This window comes from Parastagonospora nodorum (assembly GCF_000146915.1).
Source record: "Parastagonospora nodorum SN15 chromosome Unknown scaffold_1, whole genome shotgun sequence".
Taxonomy (NCBI): Eukaryota; Fungi; Ascomycota; class Dothideomycetes; order Pleosporales; family Phaeosphaeriaceae; genus Parastagonospora; species Parastagonospora nodorum.
The window spans coordinates 843,662-869,926 of record NW_001884549.1 but is presented as its reverse complement, the minus strand read 5'-3'; the positions used below and the strand labels follow the sequence as shown (position 1 = coordinate 869,926).

The 26,265-nt window shown below is 52.2% G+C and overlaps 13 protein-coding genes across 13 annotated transcripts; 8 read left to right on the top strand and 5 right to left on the bottom strand.

Annotated features, from left to right (window-relative positions):
* Positions 1–655: 655 nt before the first annotated feature.
* SNOG_00376 (hypothetical protein) lies at positions 656–898 on the bottom strand (the record flags this gene model as incomplete). Its single annotated transcript, XM_001791011.1, has 2 exons — positions 656–695; positions 837–898. The coding sequence occupies 2 exons, from the start codon at positions 896–898 to the stop codon at positions 656–658; spliced, it is 102 nt and encodes a 33-aa protein (XP_001791063.1).
* A 2,051-nt stretch (positions 899–2,949) lies between these two features.
* On the bottom strand, positions 2,950–4,039 carry SNOG_00375 (hypothetical protein; the record flags this gene model as incomplete). The annotated part of the gene is made up of 2 exons (XM_001791010.1): positions 2,950–3,764; positions 3,820–4,039. The coding sequence occupies 2 exons, from the start codon at positions 4,037–4,039 to the stop codon at positions 2,950–2,952; spliced, it is 1,035 nt and encodes a 344-aa protein (XP_001791062.1).
* Positions 4,040–4,611: 572 nt separating this feature from the next.
* SNOG_00374 (hypothetical protein) lies at positions 4,612–5,724 on the bottom strand (the record flags this gene model as incomplete). Its single annotated transcript, XM_001791009.1, has 3 exons — positions 4,612–4,622; positions 4,974–5,430; positions 5,644–5,724. 3 exons carry the CDS (start codon positions 5,722–5,724, stop codon positions 4,612–4,614), a joined length of 549 nt encoding a protein of 182 aa, XP_001791061.1.
* A 314-nt stretch (positions 5,725–6,038) lies between these two features.
* Positions 6,039–8,281, top strand: SNOG_00373 (hypothetical protein; the record flags this gene model as incomplete). Its single annotated transcript, XM_001791008.1, has 5 exons — positions 6,039–6,308; positions 6,359–6,968; positions 7,022–7,762; positions 7,872–8,084; positions 8,196–8,281. 5 exons carry the CDS (start codon positions 6,039–6,041, stop codon positions 8,279–8,281), a joined length of 1,920 nt encoding a protein of 639 aa, XP_001791060.1.
* Positions 8,282–9,247: 966 nt separating this feature from the next.
* SNOG_00372 (hypothetical protein) lies at positions 9,248–9,664 on the bottom strand (the record flags this gene model as incomplete). Its single annotated transcript, XM_001791007.1, has 2 exons — positions 9,248–9,433; positions 9,533–9,664. 2 exons carry the CDS (start codon positions 9,662–9,664, stop codon positions 9,248–9,250), a joined length of 318 nt encoding a protein of 105 aa, XP_001791059.1.
* A 234-nt stretch (positions 9,665–9,898) lies between these two features.
* SNOG_00371 (hypothetical protein) lies at positions 9,899–10,510 on the top strand (the record flags this gene model as incomplete). Its single annotated transcript, XM_001791006.1, has 2 exons — positions 9,899–10,005; positions 10,120–10,510. 2 exons carry the CDS (start codon positions 9,899–9,901, stop codon positions 10,508–10,510), a joined length of 498 nt encoding a protein of 165 aa, XP_001791058.1.
* Positions 10,511–10,887: 377 nt separating this feature from the next.
* Positions 10,888–12,303, top strand: SNOG_00370 (hypothetical protein). Its single transcript, XM_001791005.1, has 3 exons — positions 10,888–11,196; positions 11,284–11,583; positions 11,646–12,303. Exons 1-3 carry the CDS (start codon positions 10,974–10,976, stop codon positions 12,128–12,130), a joined length of 1,008 nt encoding a protein of 335 aa, XP_001791057.1. The 5' UTR covers positions 10,888–10,973; the 3' UTR covers positions 12,131–12,303.
* A 265-nt stretch (positions 12,304–12,568) lies between these two features.
* SNOG_00369 (hypothetical protein) lies at positions 12,569–14,096 on the top strand (the record flags this gene model as incomplete). The annotated part of the gene is made up of 5 exons (XM_001791004.1): positions 12,569–12,708; positions 12,762–12,771; positions 12,852–13,152; positions 13,207–13,483; positions 13,537–14,096. 5 exons carry the CDS (start codon positions 12,569–12,571, stop codon positions 14,030–14,032), a joined length of 1,224 nt encoding a protein of 407 aa, XP_001791056.1. The 3' UTR covers positions 14,033–14,096.
* A 166-nt stretch (positions 14,097–14,262) lies between these two features.
* SNOG_00368 (hypothetical protein) lies at positions 14,263–15,731 on the top strand (the record flags this gene model as incomplete). Its single annotated transcript, XM_001791003.1, has 2 exons — positions 14,263–14,630; positions 14,686–15,731. The coding sequence occupies 2 exons, from the start codon at positions 14,263–14,265 to the stop codon at positions 15,638–15,640; spliced, it is 1,323 nt and encodes a 440-aa protein (XP_001791055.1). The 3' UTR covers positions 15,641–15,731.
* Positions 15,732–16,000: 269 nt separating this feature from the next.
* SNOG_00367 (hypothetical protein) lies at positions 16,001–17,507 on the top strand (the record flags this gene model as incomplete). Its single annotated transcript, XM_001791002.1, has 4 exons — positions 16,001–16,064; positions 16,118–16,320; positions 16,364–16,657; positions 16,707–17,507. 4 exons carry the CDS (start codon positions 16,001–16,003, stop codon positions 17,505–17,507), a joined length of 1,362 nt encoding a protein of 453 aa, XP_001791054.1.
* A 169-nt stretch (positions 17,508–17,676) lies between these two features.
* Positions 17,677–18,480, bottom strand: SNOG_00366 (hypothetical protein). Its single transcript, XM_001791001.1, has 4 exons — positions 18,294–18,480; positions 18,183–18,234; positions 17,944–18,125; positions 17,677–17,893 (listed from the first exon to the last, which is right to left on the bottom strand). Exons 1-4 carry the CDS (start codon positions 18,447–18,449, stop codon positions 17,849–17,851), a joined length of 435 nt encoding a protein of 144 aa, XP_001791053.1. The 5' UTR covers positions 18,450–18,480; the 3' UTR covers positions 17,677–17,848.
* A 663-nt stretch (positions 18,481–19,143) lies between these two features.
* Positions 19,144–23,146, top strand: SNOG_00365 (hypothetical protein; the record flags this gene model as incomplete). The annotated part of the gene is made up of 8 exons (XM_001791000.1): positions 19,144–19,407; positions 19,579–19,765; positions 20,108–20,711; positions 20,836–20,901; positions 20,946–20,967; positions 21,314–22,452; positions 22,526–22,892; positions 22,943–23,146. The coding sequence occupies 8 exons, from the start codon at positions 19,144–19,146 to the stop codon at positions 23,144–23,146; spliced, it is 2,853 nt and encodes a 950-aa protein (XP_001791052.1).
* A 1,645-nt stretch (positions 23,147–24,791) lies between these two features.
* Positions 24,792–26,138, top strand: SNOG_00362 (hypothetical protein; the record flags this gene model as incomplete). The annotated part of the gene is made up of 4 exons (XM_001790999.1): positions 24,792–24,964; positions 24,990–25,253; positions 25,303–26,014; positions 26,079–26,138. 4 exons carry the CDS (start codon positions 24,792–24,794, stop codon positions 26,136–26,138), a joined length of 1,209 nt encoding a protein of 402 aa, XP_001791051.1.
* Positions 26,139–26,265: the final 127 nt, after the last annotated feature.

The following is a 26,265-nucleotide window of genomic DNA, read 5'->3' as shown; positions in this document are numbered from 1 at the left end:
AGCAGGATTGGTAGGGTAGTGATCGTGCCGCGGTAATTGATCCAAACTCATAGCAGAAGTTGACTGGAACTCGACTGACGCCGAGTGCTCACATCGATCTACAAATTTCTCAGACGCTGCATGTTGAAAGACTGCCTTCATGCCTAGGTGCCTAGCGTGAAGAGTCCATGTGTAGGTCGACCAAGCTTGCGATGAATTCTTATCACAGCTACGAAGAGCAAAGTTGAAGCCCTCTGAAGAAATAACATAAGTGCACGTGGGTGCCTTAGAGATAACTTCTCAGTAAGTACAGATTAAGGTCGGCCCCAAATGGGGATGAGGATAACAAGTATCTTTACATACTGCTAGCATTAGAGAGTCGATTGAGGAACAAATTGAGTGGACTCTGGTCGCGTTAAATGAGTAGCAGTCTGGACGATTTGTGCACCTCACTTCGATATACGCTTTTTGCCACTCCTCTCAGGAATAATACTGAATGGTTGGAGGGTGATCAAAACTTAGTCTGAAAAGCTCTTATTATGCATTAGCACATACAAGACAGCCTGGATAATCTTATCATCTCGTTCACATGTGGTTCATTATTATGAAAACCTTGGACGAATACCTGGGCATTGAACTTGAACTGGGGGACCAGACGTCACCAGGCACAGTTTGTTTAAAAATAAACATACATGATGACGTGTTCGTTCAGATTACTGTAAATCACTAAAGTAAGAGGTCTAATGGATTTAGATGAACTTCGGAGATCATGCCCATATGGCCATCAGCTCGCGATGGACTTTACATGAGAGGTTGAAGCTTTGTACCTCATGTTCAATCGATACACTTAATCTTACATTCTGAGATTGTTTGTGCTCTCTTTACCAAGTTCGATCTCAGCATATTGCCCCTGAGACATATCGAACACATGGTGAAAGTAATCCTCGACACACAAGCGACCACCTCAGAGATAATGATATTTATCAGGCATGTTCGTTAGCAGATAGGATCAATGTCTTCAAATCAATCACTCATTCAAACAGTTCAAACGTTCTCCCATGTTAGAATTATGGCGCCCGTCGTCTACGGCACGTTGTGTCGTGTTTTGTCATGATCTTGCGCGTTCGCGCAAGGTACAGACCCAGCGAATACAAACTATCGACCTGCACACTAACGGATATTGTCACCTAAAATTAATTTCTTTAGCTAGATTCTATTATATGAAGTGATGAACCCTGGAGGGAGCTCTATAGGCGGTCTACATTTGCATTTGTCTGGATCCAGGTCTACAGTGACAACGTATTAAGTGGATCATAAATCTTGTACGTAGTAGCATTATACTCAAAAGATAAATCTTGAAACTAATTTACGGCTGCAAGAATCATGCTGTCTCACGAAAACGAGCTTGCCATCCTTCATGTATAGCTGCTGGGTCCTGCCTTGTTTATGATCGTAGGAGTTGAGGAACGATCTTGTAGATAATGCATCCACAATCAATACATTTGAGCTAATAACTAGTCTATGTAGTTACAACCCATGTTAGAAAAAGCCCAAACCAAGTACTATTTGGTAATCACCCTAGTTCGAGAAATACTCGGGATGGTTGTCCTTGTGTTTAGAAGCATCTAGCGCTCTTTGGTCACATTACGCCCCTGTATTAAAGCTAGACAACTACTCGAGTTTTCTGCCGGGGGTAAGACAGTTCATATGGTCCCTGTTGTGTGCTCATTCCAAGGTGGCCATCCTGTGGCGCGAGGCATGTGTCAGGCCTGGCTGACGATATATACTATTCTGCACTGCATGATGAATCGTTGAATGATCATTGCAGCCTTTTTGACATGCTGGCGCAGTGAGTGCAGACCTGTGTCCTGACAGCATGTCACTTTGTTTCTGGGTTGTGCCAGCTTTGAACTTCAACATCCCCTGAAAACCAGTACTGAACTCCACATACTGTACCCGTTTCACCATGGCCCATAACAATTGTTAGTTAAATAACGTAAAAAGCTCCCCTTGCATATCTGCACACACATGTACATTCACGATCTCGAGGGGAGGATCCTGAGCCCGACTAATCAATACCACTTCATAACCAATCACAATTTTTGGCTGAACATCTTCTAAATTTTTCCGATCAATTGAAAACCAGCAAAATTCGTGGTAGTTGCGCACCTTAAGCTCTGCGTGCGTGGCTGAGTATTTCGTCAGGCTGTTCCCAACTGTACACTTTCAGCATCGACACCACCACCATCACCATATCTATTAACGGCAACGATAAGATGAGCATGAAGTATTGAGCACAGGGTAAGCGCAATGTACTTCAGTATTGGGATCTTATGTTTTTCATTGTTTTTATGTAGACTTTCGAGTTATCCAATTCCATTTCACTCAATGCCTTGCCGTCATATTGGACAAGACCAATTCCTAGTGATCGAGATCAGAACGTCCAAACCGAAAAAGGCAATACTGAATTCTTGCAGCGGTCTGAAATGCACAGCCCCAGTATGAGAAAACAAAGCTAGTTCCATGTGCCACTCAGGCATTCAGGCTGGAGGCACCGAAGATCAATAGGCCAATGAATTATTCATATGAGCCCCCCACTAGCCATTCCAGATATCTGAATAATCTGCACTATGATTTCCATAGTCTGCAAAAGTCATGGCTGCTAGTGACGTAGCCGTAATCATAACGTTATCGCGAAAAGGAAAATGGAGTCCAGTGTTTCGGCCATCTGCCCTCAGCATGTAAATCATGTAAAAGGGCAGCTGAGAGCGTTTTGCTTAAGTTCATGCGCCCATTGGATGCAAGATACCTGCTTGGACAAGGGTATGAAAGTGTACTGAAAGGGTATCGACAGGGTACTGAGGAAAGTACAGCGGACTGTGTGATAAACCGAAGGGGTGCTTGTGCCGAAAAAGTCAATATGGTGATCAACTCGAAATTGACAATCGTTTCCTGCGGAATGGTAGGAAACTAGCCGAGCTGGAAGTTGTTTAGGTCGAAGGAGGGCAGAACGGCATCCGCATTAGCGCCAACACGGAAAGCGCTCATGTCGGTAGCGACGGACAAGTTGAAGCTGTTCGATAAGAGGGTCGAGACGGCCGTGTTACTGTTGTTGGGTTCGACAGCAGATGCTGTAGGGTCTGCGACATTGTAGTCGGACAAGATACTCAAGATATGACCGTAGAATCCAGTGGGGTCTCGAGACTCATCCTCTGGAAGCGTACTCTTTGGAATGGCGGCGAGAAATTCGTCGGATTCCTGTTGAAGAACTTGAGCAGCAGGAGACTCTCTAGCGGTCTGGCGCCTATCCCTACGCTTGTTGCGTGCCGCCAGCCTCAAAGCTTGGGGGTTCTGCCCCAGAAAGGTTGGACACGCATCGTTCTTGTTGGGCGCGTAGCTAGTGGCATATCCTCTCTTCTGACAGATCTCGATGATGTCTGAGACTGAGAGGGTCTGGCCTTTAAAGCCATAGCCGAGCGCTGCAGCTGACGAGGAGGTGGGATCGTGTAAGAGTGTAGGCGCACCCTCACTGTTGTACTCGATCTTCCATCCACGGCCTTGGAGATACAACGTAGGTGGTAGAACTTTGAGCTCAGTGCACACGATGTCCAAGAACTTGTCAAGAGGAGCCATGTCCTTGCCGACTTGATCGCGGATGGCGGACCAGGCCTTTGTCATCAGGGTCCACAGAGGCTTGTCGGGTTCATGCTCCCACAGCTGACCGATATAGGACGAAATATTCTTCATCGGCCACATGTTGAAGAAGGGTATAGCTTTGAGCCAGGCTGCAGGAAAGATTAGTCAAGATCGCATGCAAAGCTGTGATTTCACTATACGTACAACGATAGCCTATGAATCCGTTCAGCGCCTTCTTGAGCTTCCTGGGAGGCATGGTCGCAAGAGCGGCGATGGAGGGAGCGGCCTTGGTGTTAAAGAGCTGAGCGAGGAGCACGTTCCTAGCGATTGGCTCTTGGACACTGCGCATGATGTGCACTATCTGGCCGGTCGTGAAGTTCTTGAGGCGCTTCGCAAGCAACTCAAGAGGCTCGTTGTCGGACATTGTGAGTAGTTGAGTAGTTGAGTAGTTGTGTTGGAGTGGTGAGGTTGTGTTCAGGTTTCTTTGTTGTGCAGTGGTGGCAGCGTTCCTCAGTTGCAGGGTGCGCAAGAGTTGAACAAAGAGAGGCAATAAAAATTGCAGTTGAGTAGAGGAGTGAGAGAGTGTGAGTTGAGACAAAGGTCGGGGGCGCAACTTAAATAAGTGGCGGGGCGACTGACAAACGGAACGTCAGTGCATTCACCATTGGTCAAAACGCCCAATTCACCTTCACCCCAAGATGCGACAGGCAGATTGGTGCTGTGTGTCGATGACTATTATTGTACTCTGGAAATGCGGCACATGTCAAGTGGTCGAAAGAAATGAGCACCCCAATCTATGACCCGACTGTCGCCATGTTGTCTCAGAAACGTGAGACAGATGGAGGAGGGGGTGTTGAAAACCCCGATGTGAACATGGTACAACCCAAATTGGCAGCTCTAAGCCACGCAGATAAGCTCCGGTCACGACTTGATCAGACAACAAGCTGGTGCTATCGTAAACAATTCTGGATATGTAAGATCATGTACAGAAAGTCGCTAATCTCGTCCTGCTTATAAACATCAGTGCCCCACCATATATGTAGACATGATTTTACTATTACTCTGAAAAAACAGGACAACATTCCTCGCACGTGGCATCTTGTAACATGCGTCAGAATGGTCGCAAAAGAGCGCAAGTTTGCTTATATGGTCGATTCGTGCCTATTGCCCGTTCAAAGGTCCAAGTCTCAGATGAGGCATTACTGTCCAGTCCCGCGTTTGACCTTTCCAGTCCGCTATTCTTCCACCAGTGATGCGAACAACAACAACTCTGACCTCCCCGTCCTCTACATAGCATTTTGTACCACCGTCACCTTCTCCGATGTCGCTATCATTTCCGCGAGATGTCCTTTGGTTACCTTCCACCCAGAGACCTCCTCCGGTAGATGAGCTGTGATGGTCGCCAGCCTCGCGACCGCCAAACGTATTATTCGCCAGGTGTTCGACCTTGTACCAACTCTCTTCTGCGGAGCCGGATGGAACAAGCTCTGCTGTGCCATTGATGGTGGTGCTAATCCTACTGAGTGATGCAGTATTAATACCCAGGAGAAGTTCAGCCAGTGAACCAGAGCGTGGGGCGGGATGAGTTGGAGAGGGCGAACGAGCTGGCTGGCTCAGAGTGGGTGGGCGATGTGAAATCCAATCATGTACCAGTAGCGAGACCAGAGGATTGGACTCGAGGTTCAGCGTCTTGCGGGACGTGGGTGGGGTTGTCATGATGATCGTAGGTGATTGGGAGTATGGGGTGCTGGGGAGGTAGGTGTAGTTCATCAAAGAAACGTGTGGGACATTATTTGAACATGTTGCAAGATGAAGCTAGAGGAGACGGTTAGAAATAGGAGGAGAAGATGACGATGAGTGAGCGAGATGACAGGCTGAGGACAATGCTGGAATAGCGAGCGGAAATACTATAGGACACGTGACCATGAGGCGTGCCAGGGTTGACGAATGGTTATGCTAGAGATGACCAGATTGGCCTTGTTGCCAGTACTGGGGGCGGATGTAGGAAACGGGCGAGCAAAGACTTACGAATCGTGCGTTCTGTAGGCATGTCACCACCTCCTCTGGCAGGCCGCTGGGGGTGGTTGTCGTGCGGTGCTCTGTGGCCATGGCGGCAGGGTGATGGGCTTTGTTCCAAGAATGTGTGTTTGCGGCGGTGTAGCTGGGCAATGGGAAGGCCCTCGGACGTGCTTTGAAGGAGCCCGGCAAGGGGAGATGGGAGACGGATAATATGGACAGTATCTGACTACGGGTGAGGTTGCGAAGATGATGCAACGGCCGTCCGTGCAAACCCGGCGCGTGCATTTAGGGCCCGACGGTGCATCCCAGAGCCTCTCCACACTCTGGACCGCAACTGACAGCTGCGCTTATGACGACAGCCCTGGAACGTCACCCACACCACACACCCAGCAGCAGCGCCCGCGATGGCCGCCCCTCCCGCCATTCCGCCCATGGAGAGCGCCGACAGCTTCAACCCAGACTTCACCGCCGTCTCCGCGCCCAACGACGAGGGCGCCCTGTCGTCGCCGGTCGAGGCACCCGCGCCCGCGCCTGCGCCTGCGCCGGCATCGCCTGAGCAGCGCACCGCATCGCAGGACACGCAGACACAGCACCGCGTCCACGATGTGCTGCACTCGGACGCGGGGGTCTCGACGCTGCTCAACCGCCTCAAAGCCAGCATCGCGAGTGCGAGGGTACGCAATGCTGTCGCCGCCCAATGCGCCCTGCTGACACGCGTCCACAGGACTTTGCCAGCTTCCTCAAGCGCCGCGGCGCACTGGAAGAGGAGCATGCCGGCAGCCTCAAGAAGCTGAGCCGCCTCACCATTGACGGGCTGCGCAAGCCCGAGTCCCGCCACGAGAGCTACTCGGCGCAGTTCGAGCAGGTGCTGCATGCCAACGAGCGCATCGCCGACAATGGCACCCAGTTCGGCCTCGCCCTGCACGCCATGCATGAGAACCTGGTGCAGCTGGCCAACAAGATGGACACCAACCGCAAGACGTGGAAGCAGCAGGGCCTGGCCGCAGAGAACAAGGTCCAGGACGCCGAAAGGCTGGCAGAAAAGGCCAAGGCCAAGTACGACCAGCTCGCCGACGACCTCGACCGCGTCAAGACGGGCGACACGGGCGCCGGCCGCAAGTTTGGCCTGAAGGGCCCCAAGTCGGCCGCACAGCACGAGGAAGACCTCCAGCGCAAGACGCAGGCCGCCGACCAGGACTATGCCAGCAAGGTGCAGACAGCGCAGGCCCTGCGCAAGGAGCTTGTCGCGTCGACGCGCCCGCAGGCTGTGGCTGCCCTCACCGACCTGGTCAAGGAGACGGACGCAGCATTGACCATGGAGATGCAGAAATACGGTATGCCTCCCCTCGCTCCCCCTCCCGTCACGTTTCTCGACTAATCCCCGCAGCCTCCTTCAACGAGAAGCTTGTGGTCAACAACGGCCAGGTCATCACCCCACAGCCGCTCAAGGGCAGCAGTGCCCAGGCCCCGCCCAGCATCAACCAGCTCATCTACCAGATCAACAACGAGAGGGATTTCGACGACTACATCCTGAAGAACGCCGCGAGGGCACCGCTGGTCAAGTCTGAAGTGCACTATGTCAAGCACCCCACACAGGCTCCTGCGCAATCGCATCCCACGCCGCCGCCTGCCATCAGCGGAGGCCGTCGTGCATCCTTGCAGATGCAAAGTCAACCGCCGCCCGCCTTCTCGCTGCCACAGCCAGATGGCCATGCACCGCCCGCTGCACACCCTGAGCCGACATCCCAGATTGGCTATTCTAGCTACGCTCCACCCTCACAACAACACATGCCACCATCACAGGCTCCTCAACACAACGGCTCTGCATATTCCCCACCTGCACACAATCCACACTCGCAACCGGACTACCCCCGAGGGCCTGCAGGTCAGGCGACCGCTCAGCAAAGCAGTGGAGTCCTGTATAACAATTCACAGCCCCCTCTGAATCCTGTTTTCGGCCTGACGCTAGAGGAACTCTTCAGGCGTGACGGCTCGCCGGTTCCCATGGTTGTTTATCAGTGCATACAGGCAGTTGATCTCTTTGGGCTGGAGGTCGAAGGAATCTACCGCATACCGGGCACTTCTTCCCATATTCAGCAGATGAAAGCGCTGTTCGATAGTGGTACGTGTAGCGCCATAGTGGCTCGACTCCGAGTTTGGCTAATTGTGTACAGATGCCTCACAGGTCGATTTTCGGAACCCGGAAGCCTTTCAACATGATGTAAACAGCGTTGCAGGGCTGCTGAAACAGTTCTTCCGCGAGCTGCCTGATCCTCTCCTGACGAGAGAGTTCTACGGCAAATTCATCGACGCAGCGCGCATCGACGATGATACTATGCGGCGAGACTCAATGCACGCCTTGATCAATGCGCTGCCTGATCCAAACTACGCGACACTGCGTGCGACAATTCTGCACATGCACCGTGTGCAGCAATCTTCTGAGGTGAATCGTATGAGCACTGCCAACTTGGGTATTTGCTGGGCGTAAGTTCACTCATCAACTTGCTTTGACCTATGGTTACTAACAAGGTGTAGACCGTCCATAATGGGTCCACATAAAGGTAACAATATGGCCGATGCTGGTCTCCAAGCCCGTGTCATCATTACCATCCTGGACAATGTCCTTCAGATATTTGACGAAGACTGATTCGGATTCAATGCCCATACTGTGCATCATGTCCTCTGTCTGATAATGTAATTCCATGAATTCCTGGTGTTTCAAGGACTTAATCTCGACGGAGCTGTCCGATAGCGTCAAATGACGGACGAAGGCAGTCTGGCGTATGGCACTTTATCTCGTTCATGTTCATCGCCTATGTCCAATCTTACTGACACATGCTGTGTATAGTCGGCTCCGTGGCTCACCGTTTGTACACATTGTAGACTGTTCCTCAACCACATTTTGCCAGCAAAAAATCAAGTCTCATTATTGTTGACAATGACGCACTCCTTGGGCTGCCTACGGGAGAAATGGTACTTCACTTAGCTCTCACTTATTGCAATACGGCCACAACTGAGTCGCCACATCGTTGCGAGAGCGCATCTTATGTGTGGGTTGTTTAATACCTGTCAGCGCCCGTATCTCTTTCTGTGATATCTCATACAAGGACATACGCACATGCTTGAATTTGTTTCCATGGGCGCAAACTGTAATCGTCAAGATGTGATGCAAGGGATGTGTAAGCATCCCTTTGTCTTGAATACCCTCGCGCTTGTGATTGTTCTTTCGGATGGCCGGACATAGATGTGTCCCAAGAGCTTTCGACCCGATATGGCATTAGCTTTTGATTTGCCCTGCGAATATATAAGGTGGCCTTGCGAGTGCATAAAAAAGTGACAAACGTCCTGTCCCAACATCATGGATCACCACACGGCCAGCAACCACGAATTGGCGGTACGAAAGCTCGCTGCTGAAGTTGCAGGCTTCCACGCAGCTCACACTCCTTTTCGAATCAATCATGGATCGACCAACTCTACACGCCGTCGCGACCGAAATACTCCACAGTTGCACATATCACATCTCAATCATATCTTAGCAATCGACACAGACTCCAGGATTGCTACTGTGGAGCCAAATGTTCCGCTGGATGTTCCTGTGCCTGAAAGCTTACAGCTAGGCTTTATGCCCCTGGTTGAAATGGAGTTCCCTGGGATTACTATTGGAGGTGGATTCTCTGGTGCTAGCGGGTAGAGCACCGGGTGGAAAGAAGGACTTTTTGATTGCATTATTGAAGAGATCGAGATGATATTGGGTAACGGCGATATTGTACGGGCTACAAAGAATAGGGAAAATTCCGACCTGTTCGATGGTGCCAGGTGTATCCTTGGAACTATGGGTGTGATCACGTTGCTGAAAGTTCGTCTGACTGAAACCAAAGATGCGGTGCAGTTGACGTACCACCATACTTCGAGTATCAACGAGACTATCAACCGCTTGTCTAGTATGTGCGAGGAACGGAACGCAAGCTTTGACTTCATCAAAGCCATACAATATAGCATGCAGCATGGAGTCATCACAACGGGACGGCATGTTTGTTACACATCTCCCGAGACTAGGGGAGTTCCACGTCAACGTTTTGATCGGGCAATCGATCCTTGGTTTTATATGCATGCTCGAGAGACTTTCGAGTCTTACACAGACATCATTCCGACACAAAGTTACCTTTTCTGGCATGATCGCGGGGCTTTCTGGAGTGGGGAGGTATTTTTTAATTACTACGGTTTGCCAAACAATTAGCTCTTCCGATGGCTACTAAATCCGATCATGACCGCGCGTGCGATCTACAAAGCCATATTGGCTGTGGATTCCGCCGACGGCGCCATCGTGCAAGATCTTTTGCTTCCAGTAGACACGTCTGAAGCCTTCGTCCGGTATGTCGACGAGGAGCTGAAGATCTGGCCATTGTGGATATGTCCGACTCTCAAGAAAGAAGGTACCGAGGAAGTTTTGGGCTGACCATTCTACAAATCGAACGACGAGACCAGCGCTGTTCCAAAGAAAAAGGGGGAGTTGACTTTAAACTTCGGCGTCTGGGGTCCTACTGATCCTGCACCCGCAGCAGTCCGCAAAACCAACAGAGATTTGGAGCAGAAACCCCGAGAGTTGCGCGGGATGAAGGTACCTTATGCTGCCAATTTCTACACCGAGGACGAGTTTTGGAGTCTCTATGACCGCCCCAAGTATGATGACCTGCGGAAGAGATGGCATGCAGAGGCGTTGCCGAGTATGTATGAGAGAGTGCGCAGGGTACAGACTCAAGACATCAGCAGAGAAGAAGGGACAAGAGAGCCCCAGGGACAGACTTGGAAGGAGGCTGTGTTGACGACCTGGCCGCTAGGAGGACTGTACCGAACCTATCACGTGATTTTCCGATAAGTGTGAATGTAGTACAAACATAAACCTGTATAAGATTGAGCTTGGCTTCTTTGCTAGAGATCTTCAGTGAAGTGGGCAAACACAGCAAGCGAGTGCCTGTTCGCATTCCAAGACATGCAAAGACTCTCCCCATCCATGACCTAATCAGCATGTGATGACATGAGGTTGAGAGGGCGACGGGAGCGATAGTAGGACGTAACTCGATGTTTGGGTGAGTGGGGCGCTTCCCCATTCTCCAGACTTTCCTCCGTGGCGCTAAACTAGCTTGACAGGGAGAGCTGCACAAGCGACGCCTGCAGTGATGAGGGGAAGCTCCGTGGCTTCTCATTACACCAACCACGTCGACCTCCTCATCGACAACACCTCTTACCTTTCCGTTTACTCTGTCCAGTCCGTCCTCAAATCGACAATTTTCAATTGAATCGAAGCTCAATTTGGTCGCCTCAGCATCACCACCGCCATTATGCTCGCTCGCCGTGCCTGCGCGCGCGCGCTGCATGGCCTCTCCGCCCCGCAGGCTTCTGCACCTCATGCGCGTTACTTCTCTGTCGCTGCAGCTGCACAGGGGCCTCGGGCTCCTTCTCTCGGTGACATCACGCCAGATAGTGCTGCTAGCTTCAGCAAGAAGCAGCAAGAGTTCCGCGAGGGCTTGGTCGCCGCACAGAAGCAGAGAGAACAACAGGAAAGTACGTATCTCGGCTCTCTATGGCTTTCTAGGAGTGCTTGATGCACTCTTTACGCTGGGCCGCTCACCGTGCTAACGTCAAGAGCAGAGGAAGCCCGTGACCGCGAACACGAGACTGGCAAGAAGAAGACTGGAGCCCTTACCTCACTGATATATGGTACACCCGAAGGCCGAGAGCTCGACAAGGATATGGAGCGCAGCTTCTCGCAAGTCCTGGCTCGTGGCAAGTATGTCCATTCAATTGTCTTCCACGAGGTAAAGCCGGACAAGGTGGATGAGTACACAGAGCTGGTTGGCAACTGGTACCCAAAGATGGCCTCTCTCCCAGAGAACAAGGTGCATCTTGTCGGTAGTTGGAGGACGGAGGTTGGCGATTGCAACACATTCGGTGAGTTCTCCTGCACCCAAGCTACATGAGTTCGTCATTGTGCTTACGCTTTGGATAACCAGTACACATTTGGGAGTACCAGCGATACGAGGGCTACCATCAATCATTGCACAACATTCAAAGCCATCCAGAGTTTGCGGACTTCGATGGGAAGCTGAAGAAGCTGATCACCTCGAAGCACTCTTCTCTCATGCAGGAATTCTCCTTCTGGCCCACAACCTCACCCCGCCAGCTAGGCGGACTTTTTGAGCTTCGCTCGTACACCCTACACCCAGGAAACCTACTAGAGTGGGAGACGCACTGGCGCAAGGGCTTGAAGGCTCGCCGAGAAGTTATGGAAGGGGTCGGTGCGTGGTTTGTGCAGATCGGCGAACTGAACACAGTGCACCATCTATGGCAGTTCGCGGATCTAGAACAACGCAAAATCCGCCGCGAGCAGAGCTGGAGTGTAGAAGGCTGGGGTGAGACGGTTCACAAGACGGTGCCACTCATCCAGTCGATGAAGAGCAGGATCCTGACCCCGTGCCCATGGAGCCCAGTGGCTTAGGCGGATCAGTGGAATGGTAGACTTCACTGAGTCTCTTCGCGAATGCGGTTGCAAAATGTGAGAAGTTGCCAAGATCAAGTATGCACAGGTATGCGGGACCAAACAGTAACTTCGCGCAATTGCAATAAGTAGTGTTCGAGAGCAATCACAACACGACACATATCAGTCAAAATGACCTGTTACGCAGTTTACAGTGTGCACACCACAATGAAATCCTTTCCGAGTGCGGCATCAGATCAGTGAAATCCGATGGGAAAGAACTTGACAGACGTTGTTCCATGCTTTTGGGAAGTGGGGCTCACGTCATCGCTTCCGTGCGATCACAAGCTAAGAGCCCTGTCCTTTCAACACTCAAGAACTCGGCTTCTGCATTGACAGCACCGACACTTCACAACTGCCAACAACTACTGCGCATCACTACGGCGCACTTCATTTGCGATGGTCTACATACGTCAAGACAAACTCCCGAAACTCAATGAATACAAGTACTCAGGCGTCGACCATAGCCTGCTTTCTCGCTATGTTCTCAAGCCTTTCTACACTCATGTGGTGATTCATTGCTTTCCTATGTGGATGGCGTAAGTTACGGACCAATGCCCAAACTGAGCTGCGCTGACCTGAATACACCTAGACCGAATCTCGTGAGTCTCCTCGTACCGTACAATTCGACAAGACAGTCGACGCCATATTTTCCCTTCCCCAGCTGACGCGTATACGACAGATCACACTGTCCGGCTTCGGCTTTGTAGTCGCGAATTTCCTGACGATGCTTTGGTATACGCCTACGCTGGACCAGGACTGTCCACCATGGGTATATGCCAGTTGGGCAATCGGCCTGTTCTTATACCAGACATTTGATGCTGTTGACGGTAGTCAAGCCCGCAGAACACATCAGAGTGGACCATTGGGCGAACTGTTCGATCACGGTGTTGATGCTATCAACACAACACTGGAAGTACTACTGTTTTCGGCGACGATGAACCTGGGCCAGGGATGGAAAACACTCCTTACACTATTTGCCTGTGAGTGCTGCATATGGAACTCTTTTGAAATTGACTCATTGCTAACAAGCAAAGCGTCTTTGACATTCTACGTTCAGACTTGGGACGAATACCACACCCATACCTTGACTTTGGGCGTGATCTCTGGACCTGTCGAAGGAATCGTGACGCTGTGTATTGTCTATGCTCTCACAGCCTATCTGGGTGGTGGCAGTTTCTGGCAGCAATCCATGTTCCAGAGTCTTGGTCTGAACAAGTACGACTTCATACCTTCGGCCCTATACAACCTGGCTTGGAACGAATGGTACATGGTCTATGCAGGATTTATCCTTGTATTCAACACGGTCTCGAGGTATGTTCAATGTTTAGTTTGCCCTCCGAATTATGTTGCTAAATACTGTATAGCGCGATGAATGTCATGGAAGCGCGCCGCGCTCGAGGCCAGAAGGCTCGTGATGCCCTTCTCGGCCTCCTCACATTTGCTGCCGCCTGGACACTCATCCCTGCTTATTTGTATCTGCAGCCCATGATTCTTCACAATCATCTGGTGCCCTTTATCTTCTACGCTGGCCTGGTCAACGCCTATTCCGTGGGACGGATGATCATCTCGCACCTGACCAAATCCCGCTTTCCACGGGGCAACGTCCTCATCTATCCGCTGATTTACGGAGTCATCGACTCGTTGGGGCCATGGCTGCAAGAACACATCGGCGTGGGCTGGCCAAGCGCTCTGGGAGACGATGTCTATCAGGTCGCATTCGTATTCATGTGCCTGGGACTGAGCGTAGGTGTACACGGTAGCTTCATTGTGGACGTTATCTGGACTATTTGTGACTACCTGGATATCTGGTGTCTCACGATCAAGTACCCGTACCAGAACACGGAGAAGAAGGAAGATTGAGTCGAACTAAGCGAGGTTGTATTCATGTCTAGTTAGCGAAAATATCCACTTAATGATAATGCTTGAACTTTGTACTTTGCAGCATAACTCAGATGAGCGAGAATGGCGCTAGAGCGGACGCGAGCATTGTGATTCTTGGCTGGCGGACCTCCGCGAGCGCTCCGCATGTGTAACCCTGCATTCTAAGCAACTCCCTACACTCCAACCACATTTACTCGGTCGGGACCGCCATGGCAGGTTCTGGTGTCAATCAAGCCGTGACTAAGGATGGAGGCGCATACAACAAGCTCCAGCGACCGCAAGACTATCTGATGTCCACGTCTACTCCTCCACCGCGAAAGCACACAACACACCTCGGCCCGCCCGCCCCACCGTTCAGTAGCAAGCGAAAGCACGACAAAGCAGACGACAGCATCCAACACAAACGCGCCAAGCTCGTCCAGACGGAAGACGTAAATGCGAATGCTAGGAGTTGGCCCGCAAACAAATCATCCCGACGCACAAAGTTTGGCATCCAGGTGGAGCTGCCAGGTCTTGACGAAGACGGTTCATCGGACGATGGCATTGGAGAAGCATTGGCCTATCTTCGCGAAGTGAGGTGAGAGGACTGCGCCAGATGATATACAAGAATTGTAGCTTATTTGAACAAACAGATCAGAAGCATCTGCTATACCTGATTTGCTGGGGTCTAGCACGACGCGTGCTCACGGCTCAAATCAGCATCACAGACACGCCGTTTTCCGGGAAGGCACGTGGATAGCCATCGATGAGGATCTCGAGTATCAGAACAAGGAAGAAGGCAGCGACGAGTCGATCGTTTCCGACCCACAAAACCGACTGCACCAACTGCTGCTCAAGCGATTCTGCACTCTTCGTGCAGCGCTTGCAGCGGCCGCAAATAATGACCGTGCCACCGAAATACCTGCGTCTCCAGGTATAACTTCGGGATCCTGGTTCGATACCTTGGAGACGGAATATCCTAAGCTCAACCATGTCGCACGCTTGAAAAGCACGACATTGTATGCTGCCCTAAAGAGATGTGCAAATACAATCGAACAGGCAACAACTATCTCCCCACAATTCAGCTGCTGGATATGGACTCTACTGGCTTTGGTCGGGGATGTCGGGACCTTGGACAACGACAAAATCAGTAGGATCAGGGACATGGCGCAGAAGGCTGCACTTCTCAAAGTACGACTGTACGAAGCCAGCGCTGATTACCGCCGACATGAACATGGCGTCGACGAACAAAATGACAGCGGGTCTGTAGGCTCTGATGACATGTTCCTGTCCTCCCAAGGAAGCGCAATACCAGACGGCGAGGAAGCCATGGATGCCCAAAAAGCACGAGAACGTCTGCTCACACAGCTAGGGGACCGCCTCGTGCAACCCCATATGCCGACAACAGACATCCTTCCAGATGTCGAGGCACAACGCTCAGAAGTAGGCGGATCGGAAGACAGGGACGACGAACATGAAGGTGGTGCTAGTTCTGGTCAGGGAAGCGGGCCTGACTTGAACACACGAGTCACCATCGATATGATCATGACGATTGTGGCAGAGTGCTTTGGGCAAAGAGATCTTTTGATGTATAGACAGCGGTGGTGAGTAGCAGGCAACTTTGCGGCGGATTTCGGTAGAGAGTTTCGTGATACCCCACATAGCATTCACATTAGAGTCTCAACTTTTACGTCTTTCATCTACAGCGATTACCAGGTAATGTGCACGGACCAATTCGCGAAGCTCAGCTTTTGTGAACGCGCGCTTGCTTGTTGTTTGGTTGCTCATAGTAATTGAGTCACTCCTCTGCTCATGCTGCTCCCACCCCACTTCGCCCGCCCCGCGTTCTTCCTCTACGCCTCCCGACGCATTACCACCCACAGCAAATTTATCACCGCGCAATATCGTGCGTGTTTCTCCCCCCCGCGCCTTTACTGCACCCAATCTTTGGTGGGGTTCGATGACGATATGGGCAAGGAAGACAAAGCCAGTAAAAACTTCAACTTGAAGGTGCCCAAGGGTACGCGCGACTGTACGTTCATTGCGCGCCGACCTGTCCCTCGCGTCAATCGCTAACAGAAATAGGGACCGGCGAAGATGCCGCCCTCCGCGACCGTCTCTTCGACACTGTGACCGACGTCTTCAAGCGCCACGGCGCCACGACCCTCGATACGCCAGTCTTCGAGCTGAAGGAGATTCTGAGCGGCAAGTATGGTGAGGACTCAAAACTCATCTATGATTTGCAGGATCAGGGTGGGGAACTATGCTCGCTGCGTTACGATCTCACCGTACCACTGGCGCGCTGGCTCGCCATGAACCCCCAGCGTGCAGAGCTTCAAGCGCTATCAAATCGCCAAAGTATACCGCCGCGACCAGCCTGCCATGACAAAAGGACGGCTGAGGGAATTCTACCAATGCGACTTCGACATTGCGGGCTCCTACGATGCCATGATTCCCGACGCCGAGGTCCTCAAGATCGCAACAGACGTATTTGATTCCCTCAAGTGGGAGTCCTATACGATCAAAATCAACCACAGGAAGGTGCTCGACGGTATTTTCAAAGCCGCCGGTGTACCGGAGAACCTGATACGGCCAATCAGTTCAGCAGTGGACAAGTTGGACAAGGTAATTTACAATATGCTTCGTAGACAACAATTTTGCTGACGCAATTTAGCTGCCGTGGGCCGAAGTTAAGAAGGAAATGGAGACAAAAGGCCTTGATTCAGAAGTTGCAGATAAAGTTGGACACTGGGTACAGAGAAAAGGCGGCGATGATATCATCGAGTTTCTCAAGACAGATGAGGCGCTCTCTAAGAATGAGGATGTCTGCAAAGGCGTACAAGATATGGAGAAGCTCTTCGCGTATCTAGATGCGTTCGGCGCTCGAAAGCGAATATCGTTCGACTTGTCCTTGGCCAGGGGTCTCGACTACTATACCGGCGTCATCTATGAGGTCGTCACAGAGGGGTCTGCACCACGGGTACAAGGAGAACAGCAAGAGATTGGCGTCGGAAGTGTTGCAGCTGGTGGCCGCTACGACGAATTGGTGGGAATGTTCAGCGGAAAGCCCATTCCATGTGTTGGTATCTCATTTGGCATCGACCGCATCATGAGCATCATGAAAGCAAAGGGGCAGTCGACGCAGCGCGCCAAAGATGTCGACGCATTTGTCATGGCATTTGGTGGGAAGGGGTTCACCGGCATGTTGACGGAACGTATGCAAGTTGCGCAAGAGCTGTGGGCTGCTGGTCTCAAAGCAGAATTCTCCTACAAGGCCAAGCCCAAGCTACCGCAACAATTCAAGCAGGCAGAGTCGGCGGGTGTTCCACTTGCTGTGATTCTGGGTGAGGATGAGCTGAAGAACGGCAAGGTTAAGATCAAAGTCTTGGGCATCAAGGACGAGAACGACCCGGAAAAGGATGGCGTTCTTGTCGACAGAGCTAACATGGTTGAGGAGATTCGAAAGAGGCTATGAAGACTGGAGCAGCCCAAAGGCCGACTACGAGAATATACCAAAAATGACCAGATACCCATAGACGATAACAAATGTACACAACGACCAACTGTCACAGCTATACCAGGCTCACCGACAACTCCAAAGAGTTACAGATACCTCGAGTCGCTGGTGATGTTTGCTATAATTTTCACTGAAGTTCAAATTTGTGATTGTTGATGCCTGACATCGAAGGTCCTGATCACCCACGAGTGCTCTAGGTATATACAGATGTGTCTTTGCAAAACATAGAAAATCTTAGAGCCGTTGGATCGTGGCCCCTCCACGAGTGCAACTCAAGCGTCAAGGCTTGCCACGACCTTTTAGTATCCGTCCTTGCCCCACTTGTTGTAGGTGTCGTGGAGCTCCTATAGTCGGGTCAATACAACTGATGCATGGCTGAATTGCACTTCCATACCTTGGGGAGTGTCACGTTAGGAATGACCACCACGTTTAGAGCCGAAGGCGCATCCTTCTTAACGCTGGTGTCACCGCCAGGGTGGTATTGGTAGGGACCGGTGCTTCCCTCTTGTTTCCAGGGCTCGCTGCCTTCGGCCTTGGCAACAGCTCGCTCAGACGAGGCGCTGGTAGGAGAGCGGGCTATACTCAGTCAGCACAAAGATGCCTGCACCCTATGTGCCTGCTATGAGTGCTCACAAAAGTGCCATCCTGCCAGGCCAAAGACACCACTCATGATAGCCAGGAGGACCTGTCGCAGCCAATTAGCTCGTGATAGCGTCGTGAGAGAAGCCCGTATCTGTTGCATACATAGAGCTCAGGGTCGCGCTTGGCTCCGGTCTGGAGCGCCTGCTTGCCAGCTTCTCTCTCCCCCTCGGCGGCGGCGCTGGCCCAGCGGCGGGTCACAGGAGAGGCGCGAAGGCGGGGAGCGGCGCGGAAGGCAGAGCGGGCGATGATAGAAGACATGGTGCCTAGTTCCGGGGAGCGTACGTTTCTTGCGGGGGTGGGAGTGCGGATGCTTTACGTCGGTGGTTCGATGTCGAAACTCAGCAGCGAGCGGCCGCCAAGCTTGCACGGGTCCTGCGTCACTGGCGAGGCTAGCCTCAGGCAGCATAGCGAGACATGGGGGGTCCTTGCAGCAGCGACGGCATCAACCTCACGCCCCTTTTGCAATCTTCGTTGTCGCAAAGACAGCCCGCATCACAACACGCCGATTCACGGCACTGCGACCGCCTCCCGCCACCACCGAACTCCCACGCTCCTTCTCACCCCGTCGCTCCTTCCTCCCCGTCTCCTACCCTTCCGGACCCGCGCCCTTTCCTGCCTACATGTCATGCAGCTGGTAACGACGTGCACTGCGACCGCGACATCCTCTAGGCCATGACGACACCCGAACAGAAGCGCCTCTCAAGTGGCAGCCGCGTGCTGGGCCGTGACGGGCCCCGCGGGAGAGCCGGGCCTGCCGCCCTCGCGCCCATCGTCCATCGGGACGGCGCATTCGGGCAGCCAGAAACGATGGTCGCGGACAGAGGCTCTCCGCACGGGCGGTGGCGTGCAGAGCGGCATCAGCGTCTCTGGCAGCCTGGGTCCCCAAAGCAGACCGACGACGGCCGCAAGCAGAACACATGTCCCTCTGGCCGCGCATGGCTTCTTTCGCCCTATGAGCTCGCAGCGCCTGCAGCAGCAGCGCAACCAGCGCCCCAACTCGCTGCTTGCCAACGGCTCCCTCTATTCCGAAGGCACACACGATGCGCCTGCCAACTCCTACCGCCAGAGCATCGGCTCGACACAGACAATGCGCACCCCTACCCTGGGCCTGCATCACGAGCTGGACCAACCTCCCCCTTCACGCGGCACAGACATTACCGACAGAGACATGCCTGATCGCACCACTGCCAACAGCACCCCCACAGGGGCCGAAACGGTGCGCAGCCGTGGCGAAAGCACGACTCCCCTCCAGCGTCCCCGGCCACAACATCTTGATCTTGCAAATGTGCACAGGAGCGACTCGGGAAAGCTCCCCACGCCCAGCAAATCTCCACGGTCGTTCCGTTCCAGCTTTTTATTGTCTAGTCGTGATGGGCGGACTACACAGATGCGCCCAAATCAAGGCCACGAAAAGCTTACATCGGCCGAGTCTTCGCCTCGTCTCGCCCGAAAAGAGATGTCGAAGGACGCCGTCAGAAAGGAGCTGGGTAAGAACCACGAATACTTCTCTGGCAACACTGCCTTTTGCTGGGGTGGCCGGTTGCAGAACACCCGCGACCGCCCTGTCAACATAGCTACGGCAATACTTATCATTCTACCCGCTGGCCTTTTCTTCGGCTATTCGTAAGTATGCCCACTCCACTCATTTGCAAACTGCTTCTCTGACTGCGACCTCTAGTGCGCCATGGCTCTGGCTCAATGTTTCTCCATCGATACCCATTCTCTTTGCCTATTTGTTCCTCGTATCAGTTTCATCCTTTCTCCATGCTTCAGCTTCAGATCCGGGCGTAAGTTGTCGAGCTCCTCCGATTCATTGACGCACCACTGACCATGTCAGATACTACCCCGCAATCTGCATCCATTTCCTCCAAGTAATCCTAATGATGACCCCTTGAATCTCGGACCGCCAACCACAGAGTGGACAATGGTTGTTTCTGCCGTTGGCAATAACGCTGCAATGGAGGTCCCAACCAAGTACTGTAAGAGTTGCAATATCTGGCGGCCGCCTCGTGCCCACCACTGCCGCGTTTGTGACAACTGCATCGAGACTCAGGACCACCACTGCGTATGGCTCAACAATTGTGTTGGACGTCGAAACTACCGTTACTTTTTCGTCTTCGTTTGCGCCACCACCCTGCTTGGACTCTTCCTGCTGGGGGCCAGCCTAGCGCATCTCCTTATATGGCGGTCTCGCAACGACGCTTCCTTTGGCGCAGCCATTGACAAATGGCGTGTTCCCTTTGCAATGGCTATCTATGGTCTTGTGAGCTGGGCCTATCCATTCAGCCTTGGCATTTATCATCTGTTTCTTGTGGGCCGCGGAGAAACTACACGCGAATACCTGAACTCCCACAAGTTCATGAAGAAAGACAGGCATAGGCCATTCACGCAAGGCTCAATCATCAAAAACTGGTTGGCGGTCTTGCAACGACCGCGGCCACCTACTTACCTCCATTTCAAGAAATCATACGAGGAGGGAGACCAGCGTTTTGGATCGCGCAAAGACAAGCGAACTGCCCCGTTAGCCACTGAACAGCAGGGTGGAGCCTTGGAGATGCAGGATGTGGGCGCATCTGAAGCATTCCAGGGCCCTACAGGGAGGAAAGATGTCACCCCAATCCCAAGTATATAGTAATCAATAAAGTTTCTTCGCAGAGACTTCTGCCGGATTCAGTTCGCAAGATGTGCACTCGTCCTGTCCCATGAACATGTATGGTGCACAATAGTCTGCGTTGCGCTGTTAATAAACCGCAGATACGCGTTCGCTGTGATGAACGTATGCAATAGTCTCTATAGAAGTCATTGTGAAGTACGCCCAACTGATTGTTCGACATGGACGAGCGAATTCTAGTTCACAAAGCACGCACAGTAGGTAGAGCGCGAAATACGGCGGAATGCGTGGTAACACTGGACAGGATCAGGGAGCGCCTAATTGGCCGACTGACTAGCTGCATGTGTTTACCTCCTCTCCAAGCCTCCTGCACACCTCCATATCACGACTCCACTTCGCTGCACGGTGCCTATCTGCCCCCAAAGCCCGTCATATCATTCTTGCAGGCTCTGTCGACATAACTACACGTTGCGAAGATCGCCGCTTGTGTGCAGCGCGTACACTTTGGCAGTGTTGCTGCGCGAGCGCCACGGGTCCGCCAGTCCATCGACCTCTCCTCTCCTTCGCGTCACTGCCTCGCCGCACCACCACTCATCGCAACGCGACCCGCGATTGCGCATCACTAGACATGGCAGCGCGAGACGCATCACCGACATCGACATCGTCGACGCTGTCTAACATAACCGTGCAGACCGAGAAGCAGGTCGATGCTCGCATCATGTCAAGCGCGTCACCCTCCATCTCGACACCGCCTACCAGCCTTGACGACGAATGCAGCGTCCTGTCCGACACTACAAAGGCCGAGCAGTCGAGCGAAGTGACTGAGGGCAATCACGTTCCCCGGGGCCTAGAAAACGCGCCTGACACGCCTGGACCCCCGCAGGATGTGCCACCCAGCGATGGCCGGCGATCAGCGCGAAGCTCTCGCAAGTCCGTCGCTACATACAATGTTCAGATTCTCGCTGGCACAGCTATTCATACTCCGACAAAATATCTGGAGAAGCATCACAAGAATGTCCTGCATGGTTCAATTGACAGCCCCACGGACGACAAGGACGACTCAACACCTGCGAAGAAGAAAGGAATGAAAGCGAAGCTGGCGTCGGCCAATGTTGATGATCCAGTAGAGCAGCAACTCGTCTCGGAGGCCGCCCAGGCAGCGCGCCGTCGCACATCTTCCCGGGTCACTGACCTGCGCAAGGAAGCCCTTCGCAACATTTCAGGCGTCGGCAATGTTGTCGCCAATGTGCTATCCGATGGCAAGGCTCTCGTCCAGAACACTCTTAAGCGGAGCGCATCCGACCCTGCACTTCAGTCAAGCAAGTTGAAGCGCACCCTGCACATGAAAGGAGACGATGTCGGGTCAGACGCGGATGGGGCCAGTGACCAGCAGCCTCAAAAGTCGAAGACGAAGCTGTGGCTTCGCCAGGGCCTGTACGTCGGTCAGCATCGCGATTTCAATCCCCGTCTCTCTGAAACCCAGAATCGAGCAAGGAAGCGTGCGAAGAAGCGCCAAGATGGCGAGGCCCTTCCCTTGCCCATGTTCGCTGCTGATCGCATTTTGAACGAGGATCCGCACCACGTCTTCAAGGACTTCAAATTGCCCTTTGACACGTACCACCCCTTGCCCAGGAAAGTGAAAGTAGACGGGTGGGTGAAGCTGAGTAAAAGTAAGATTAGCTTGTTCTTGAGCGGAACATGTTGCTGACAATCTCCAAGACAGATTCATTGGCGAGGCGTCCGCTTTGTGGAAACGCGACAAACAAGACGCGTCCCAATGCTATTGCGATGCTGAAGACGGATGTGGTGAGGCCTGCCACAACCGCATCATGGCCTACGAATGCGACAACACGAACTGTCCACTGGGGCCAGAACTATGCGGCAATCGCCCCTTCGCCGAGCTCAAGCGTCGTGCCAAGGGGAACCGCTATGACTACGGAGTCGAAGTCACGGACACTCCCGATCGTGGGTATGGAGTGCGGGCGATGAGAATGTTTGAGCCTCACCAGATCATCGTTGAGTATGCCGGAGAGATCATCACTCAGTCCGAATGCGAGCGACGCATGAAGCAAGTATACAAAAAGGACAAGGTGAGCTAGCTAACCCACTCCGTCGTTAACGATCGTCTAACAGCTTGTAGTGCTACTATCTCATGAGTTTCGATAACAAGATGATCATCGATGCTACTCGGGGCACCATTGCTCGGTTCGTTAATCATTCATGCGAACCCAATTGCGAGATGATCAAATGGACTGTTGGCGGAGAACCTCGGATGGCCCTATTCGCAGGCCCACGGGGTATCATGACTGGCGAAGAACTCACCTACGACTACAACTTTGAGTGAGCGATCCCATCTCATCGTGATAGGACATGACAAGCTAACCATAGTAGTCCATTTTCACAAAAGAACATACAACAATGCCGGTGTGGCACTGCATCTTGTCGTGGTGTACTTGGTCCAAAGCCCAAAAAGCCAGTTGAAGACAAGTCTATCGCATCCACCATTATCGCAGGTACGAAACGCAAATTCCAAACCCTTCTGGGTTCAGTGCGAGCAAAGTCCGAAGACAATCACACTTCAACAAAAAAGCGAAAGCTGCACACTGGTAATGCCATCACAACCAAGACCAAGAACACTGGTGTCCAATCGGAAATGGCACGTGAGCGAGCTGGGAGGGAGGCCGCTGAGCATTCCCGTCAGATCGCTTCCCGTGAAACTCGTGCATTGAAACGGTCCACTCCAGCTGGCAGTCGCGCACCCTTGCGGAGAAAGGTACCTTTAAAACGCTCAACTCGCATAACCAAGGTCAGCTTCCAGCCTAAGAAAGCCAAGGAAGGCGCCTTGAAGTCCATCAAGCAGGCATCGCGTGGTGTATCCCGATCAACATCATACTCGCTCGATCGACCAATGACTCCAATGCAAACCGAATCGGATGAAGACTGTTCTCCCAATATCACGCCTGCTTCTTTACGGAGCGCCTCTAGGAAATCGGAAATGATAACTCCCGCATCACGAGGTCGGCTGAGAAAGGTCGAAAGCAACGCGAAGCTGGGACAAGACACCTGGTCTGTTCGCGCCAACTCTACAGCTGGTGCCCGTACCAAGCAGAGCGCCTCAAAAAAGGAGCCAAGGGCAGCAAATCTTGCATCAGGACTTGTCTCTAACAGATATCGGCACACAAAAGGGACTTAGGCGTATTTCTCGGTTCCATACTTTGACGTCGTTGACATGTGCAGTAAGGCTCAAGCAGACGTCATTATCTCACTGCTGCACCGTCGGTGATTGGGCGGCAACAACGGGCCATTGACGCGAAAAGTCATGCAAGTTGGGCATCATGGCATCCTTAGAGGAGAGCCAAGTCTTTCTTATTCTGCTGACCTGGAGTCGCTGACTTAGCGCCAATAAATCCGATGCGTGGATTGCATTGTTTATGCTGGTCATTCATCGATTGGCAAGGCGTTTCTTTGGCATGCGAGACTTTTTAGTTTTAGACCTAGCAGCTAAGCCAGGAAGTAGGCAATTGAATGTACTAATTTTCGAATATGCCCCGCCTATATTAACTGTTCTACACCGACATCGTCCTGCCATTCTTGCCTGTTTGGATGATGATGCCCTGCGTTATGATTGAGCAATGAACTCACCATATTCGATTCACATGTAGCACCCAAGAACACAAGCGAGATATACATTCCTCCATACGTTTTTTTTGAACGCAAGTCCCACAACGTACATAACCTGGCAAGAACATCTCGGTATTTCACCAGTTCGACAAAAGAGATAGAGCTCACCCTGAATCTACGTAAAAATCAGGTTGTTTGATGATTTCTAGATATCTATATGGCCGTCTCATCGTCACTTGAATTTGGTGCTATAATCCGCAGGTATCGGTGTATCCCAAAAGTTTGGACTGTCTATGCGATGGCTGACTAATGACATTGATGCTTGACCTCATTAATGTCCTACCTAAGTCAAAAGTGTGCGCATCAAAATGTCGGCCCTCCGACCAACATGGAGACTGCCTCGATGCTACAGCTACCGCCTACAGCGATTTCGCACGCTGCAAACCGTCGCGTCGGCTGCCAAAGTCCCTGAATTTGCTTTCGCATTCGAGTTGAGCGGCTCGCCCACCCCCCCTGCTCCGACCACCACTGACGGCTGTCAGTATCGATGGAGTCCTCGTCCGCAGCTCCGATCCGTTGCCTCGCGCCACCAAGGCCCTATCCTACCTCCAGTCGCAGCGCATCCCGTTTATCCTGTTGACGAATGGAGGTGGGAAACATGAGTCGGAGCGCGTGCGGGATTTGAGTAGGAAGCTGGGCGTGGAGATGGATACTAGCATGTTCGTGCAGAGTCATACGCCGTTCGCGGATATGGAGCAGTACAAGGATAAGACTGTCATGGTGGTGGGTGGAGAGGGCGATAAGTGCAGAGCTGTTGCAGAGGCATACGGGTAGGTCTTGATTTCGTGTTGTGGTGCACATTCACTGATGTCTACATAGATTCAAGACTGTTGTCACGCCTGCTGATATATTGGCCGCAAATCCCGATGTCTGGCCATTCTCCCAGCAATTCCTCTCATACTACAGCACGTTTGCGCGCCCGTTGCCTGCGCCCATCGACCCTTCCTCTCCTTCGACTTCACTGCGCATAGACGCCGTGTTTGTATACAACGACCCACGCGACTGGGGCCTTGATGCGCAGATCCTCAAGGATGTTATGCTATCTGAGCGCGGCATCATGGGCACGCTTTCCGCCAAGAACGGCAATTCAAGTCTACCAAACCATGGCTACCAGCAGGACGGACAGCCACCAATCTACTTTTCCAACCCGGATCTACTGTGGGCCGCAAAGTACCACCTGCCACGTTTAGGACAAGGAGGTTTCCGTGAGGCGCTCGAAGGCATATGGGCAGCTGTGACAGGCGGTCCAAAGAAGGGAGTTGAGCTTCAAAAGATCGTCATGGGTAAACCATACCAGCCGACTTATGAATTTGCCGAGAAGCGGTTGATTGCACATCGACAAGACATCACACGGTCAGGCGCCAACCTGGAACCATTAAGGCGTGTTTACATGGTTGGAGATAATCCGGCGAGTGATATTGCTGGAGGCAACAACTACAAAAGCCCATATGGAACAGATTGGGCGAGCATTCTAGTGCAGACTGGTGTGTTTGTAGAAGGCACGACGCCGGCACACCAGCCTCGTAAGATTGTAAGTCATGATTTTTATGTGCACTAGTTAAACGACACAAACACTAATTTGGTTACTATCACAGGTTGGCGATGTTTGGGATGCAGTGTCTTGGGCAGTTGCACAAGAGAAGTGGACACAATGAACCGAAATCATGACATGTGGCAAATTCAGCGGCATCTGAATGGAAAGCAATGGTATAAATCAACTACATTCGAATCTTAACAGATTTAGTACATCCTCCCAGTCTTACTGTTACAAAGCGCCTGACT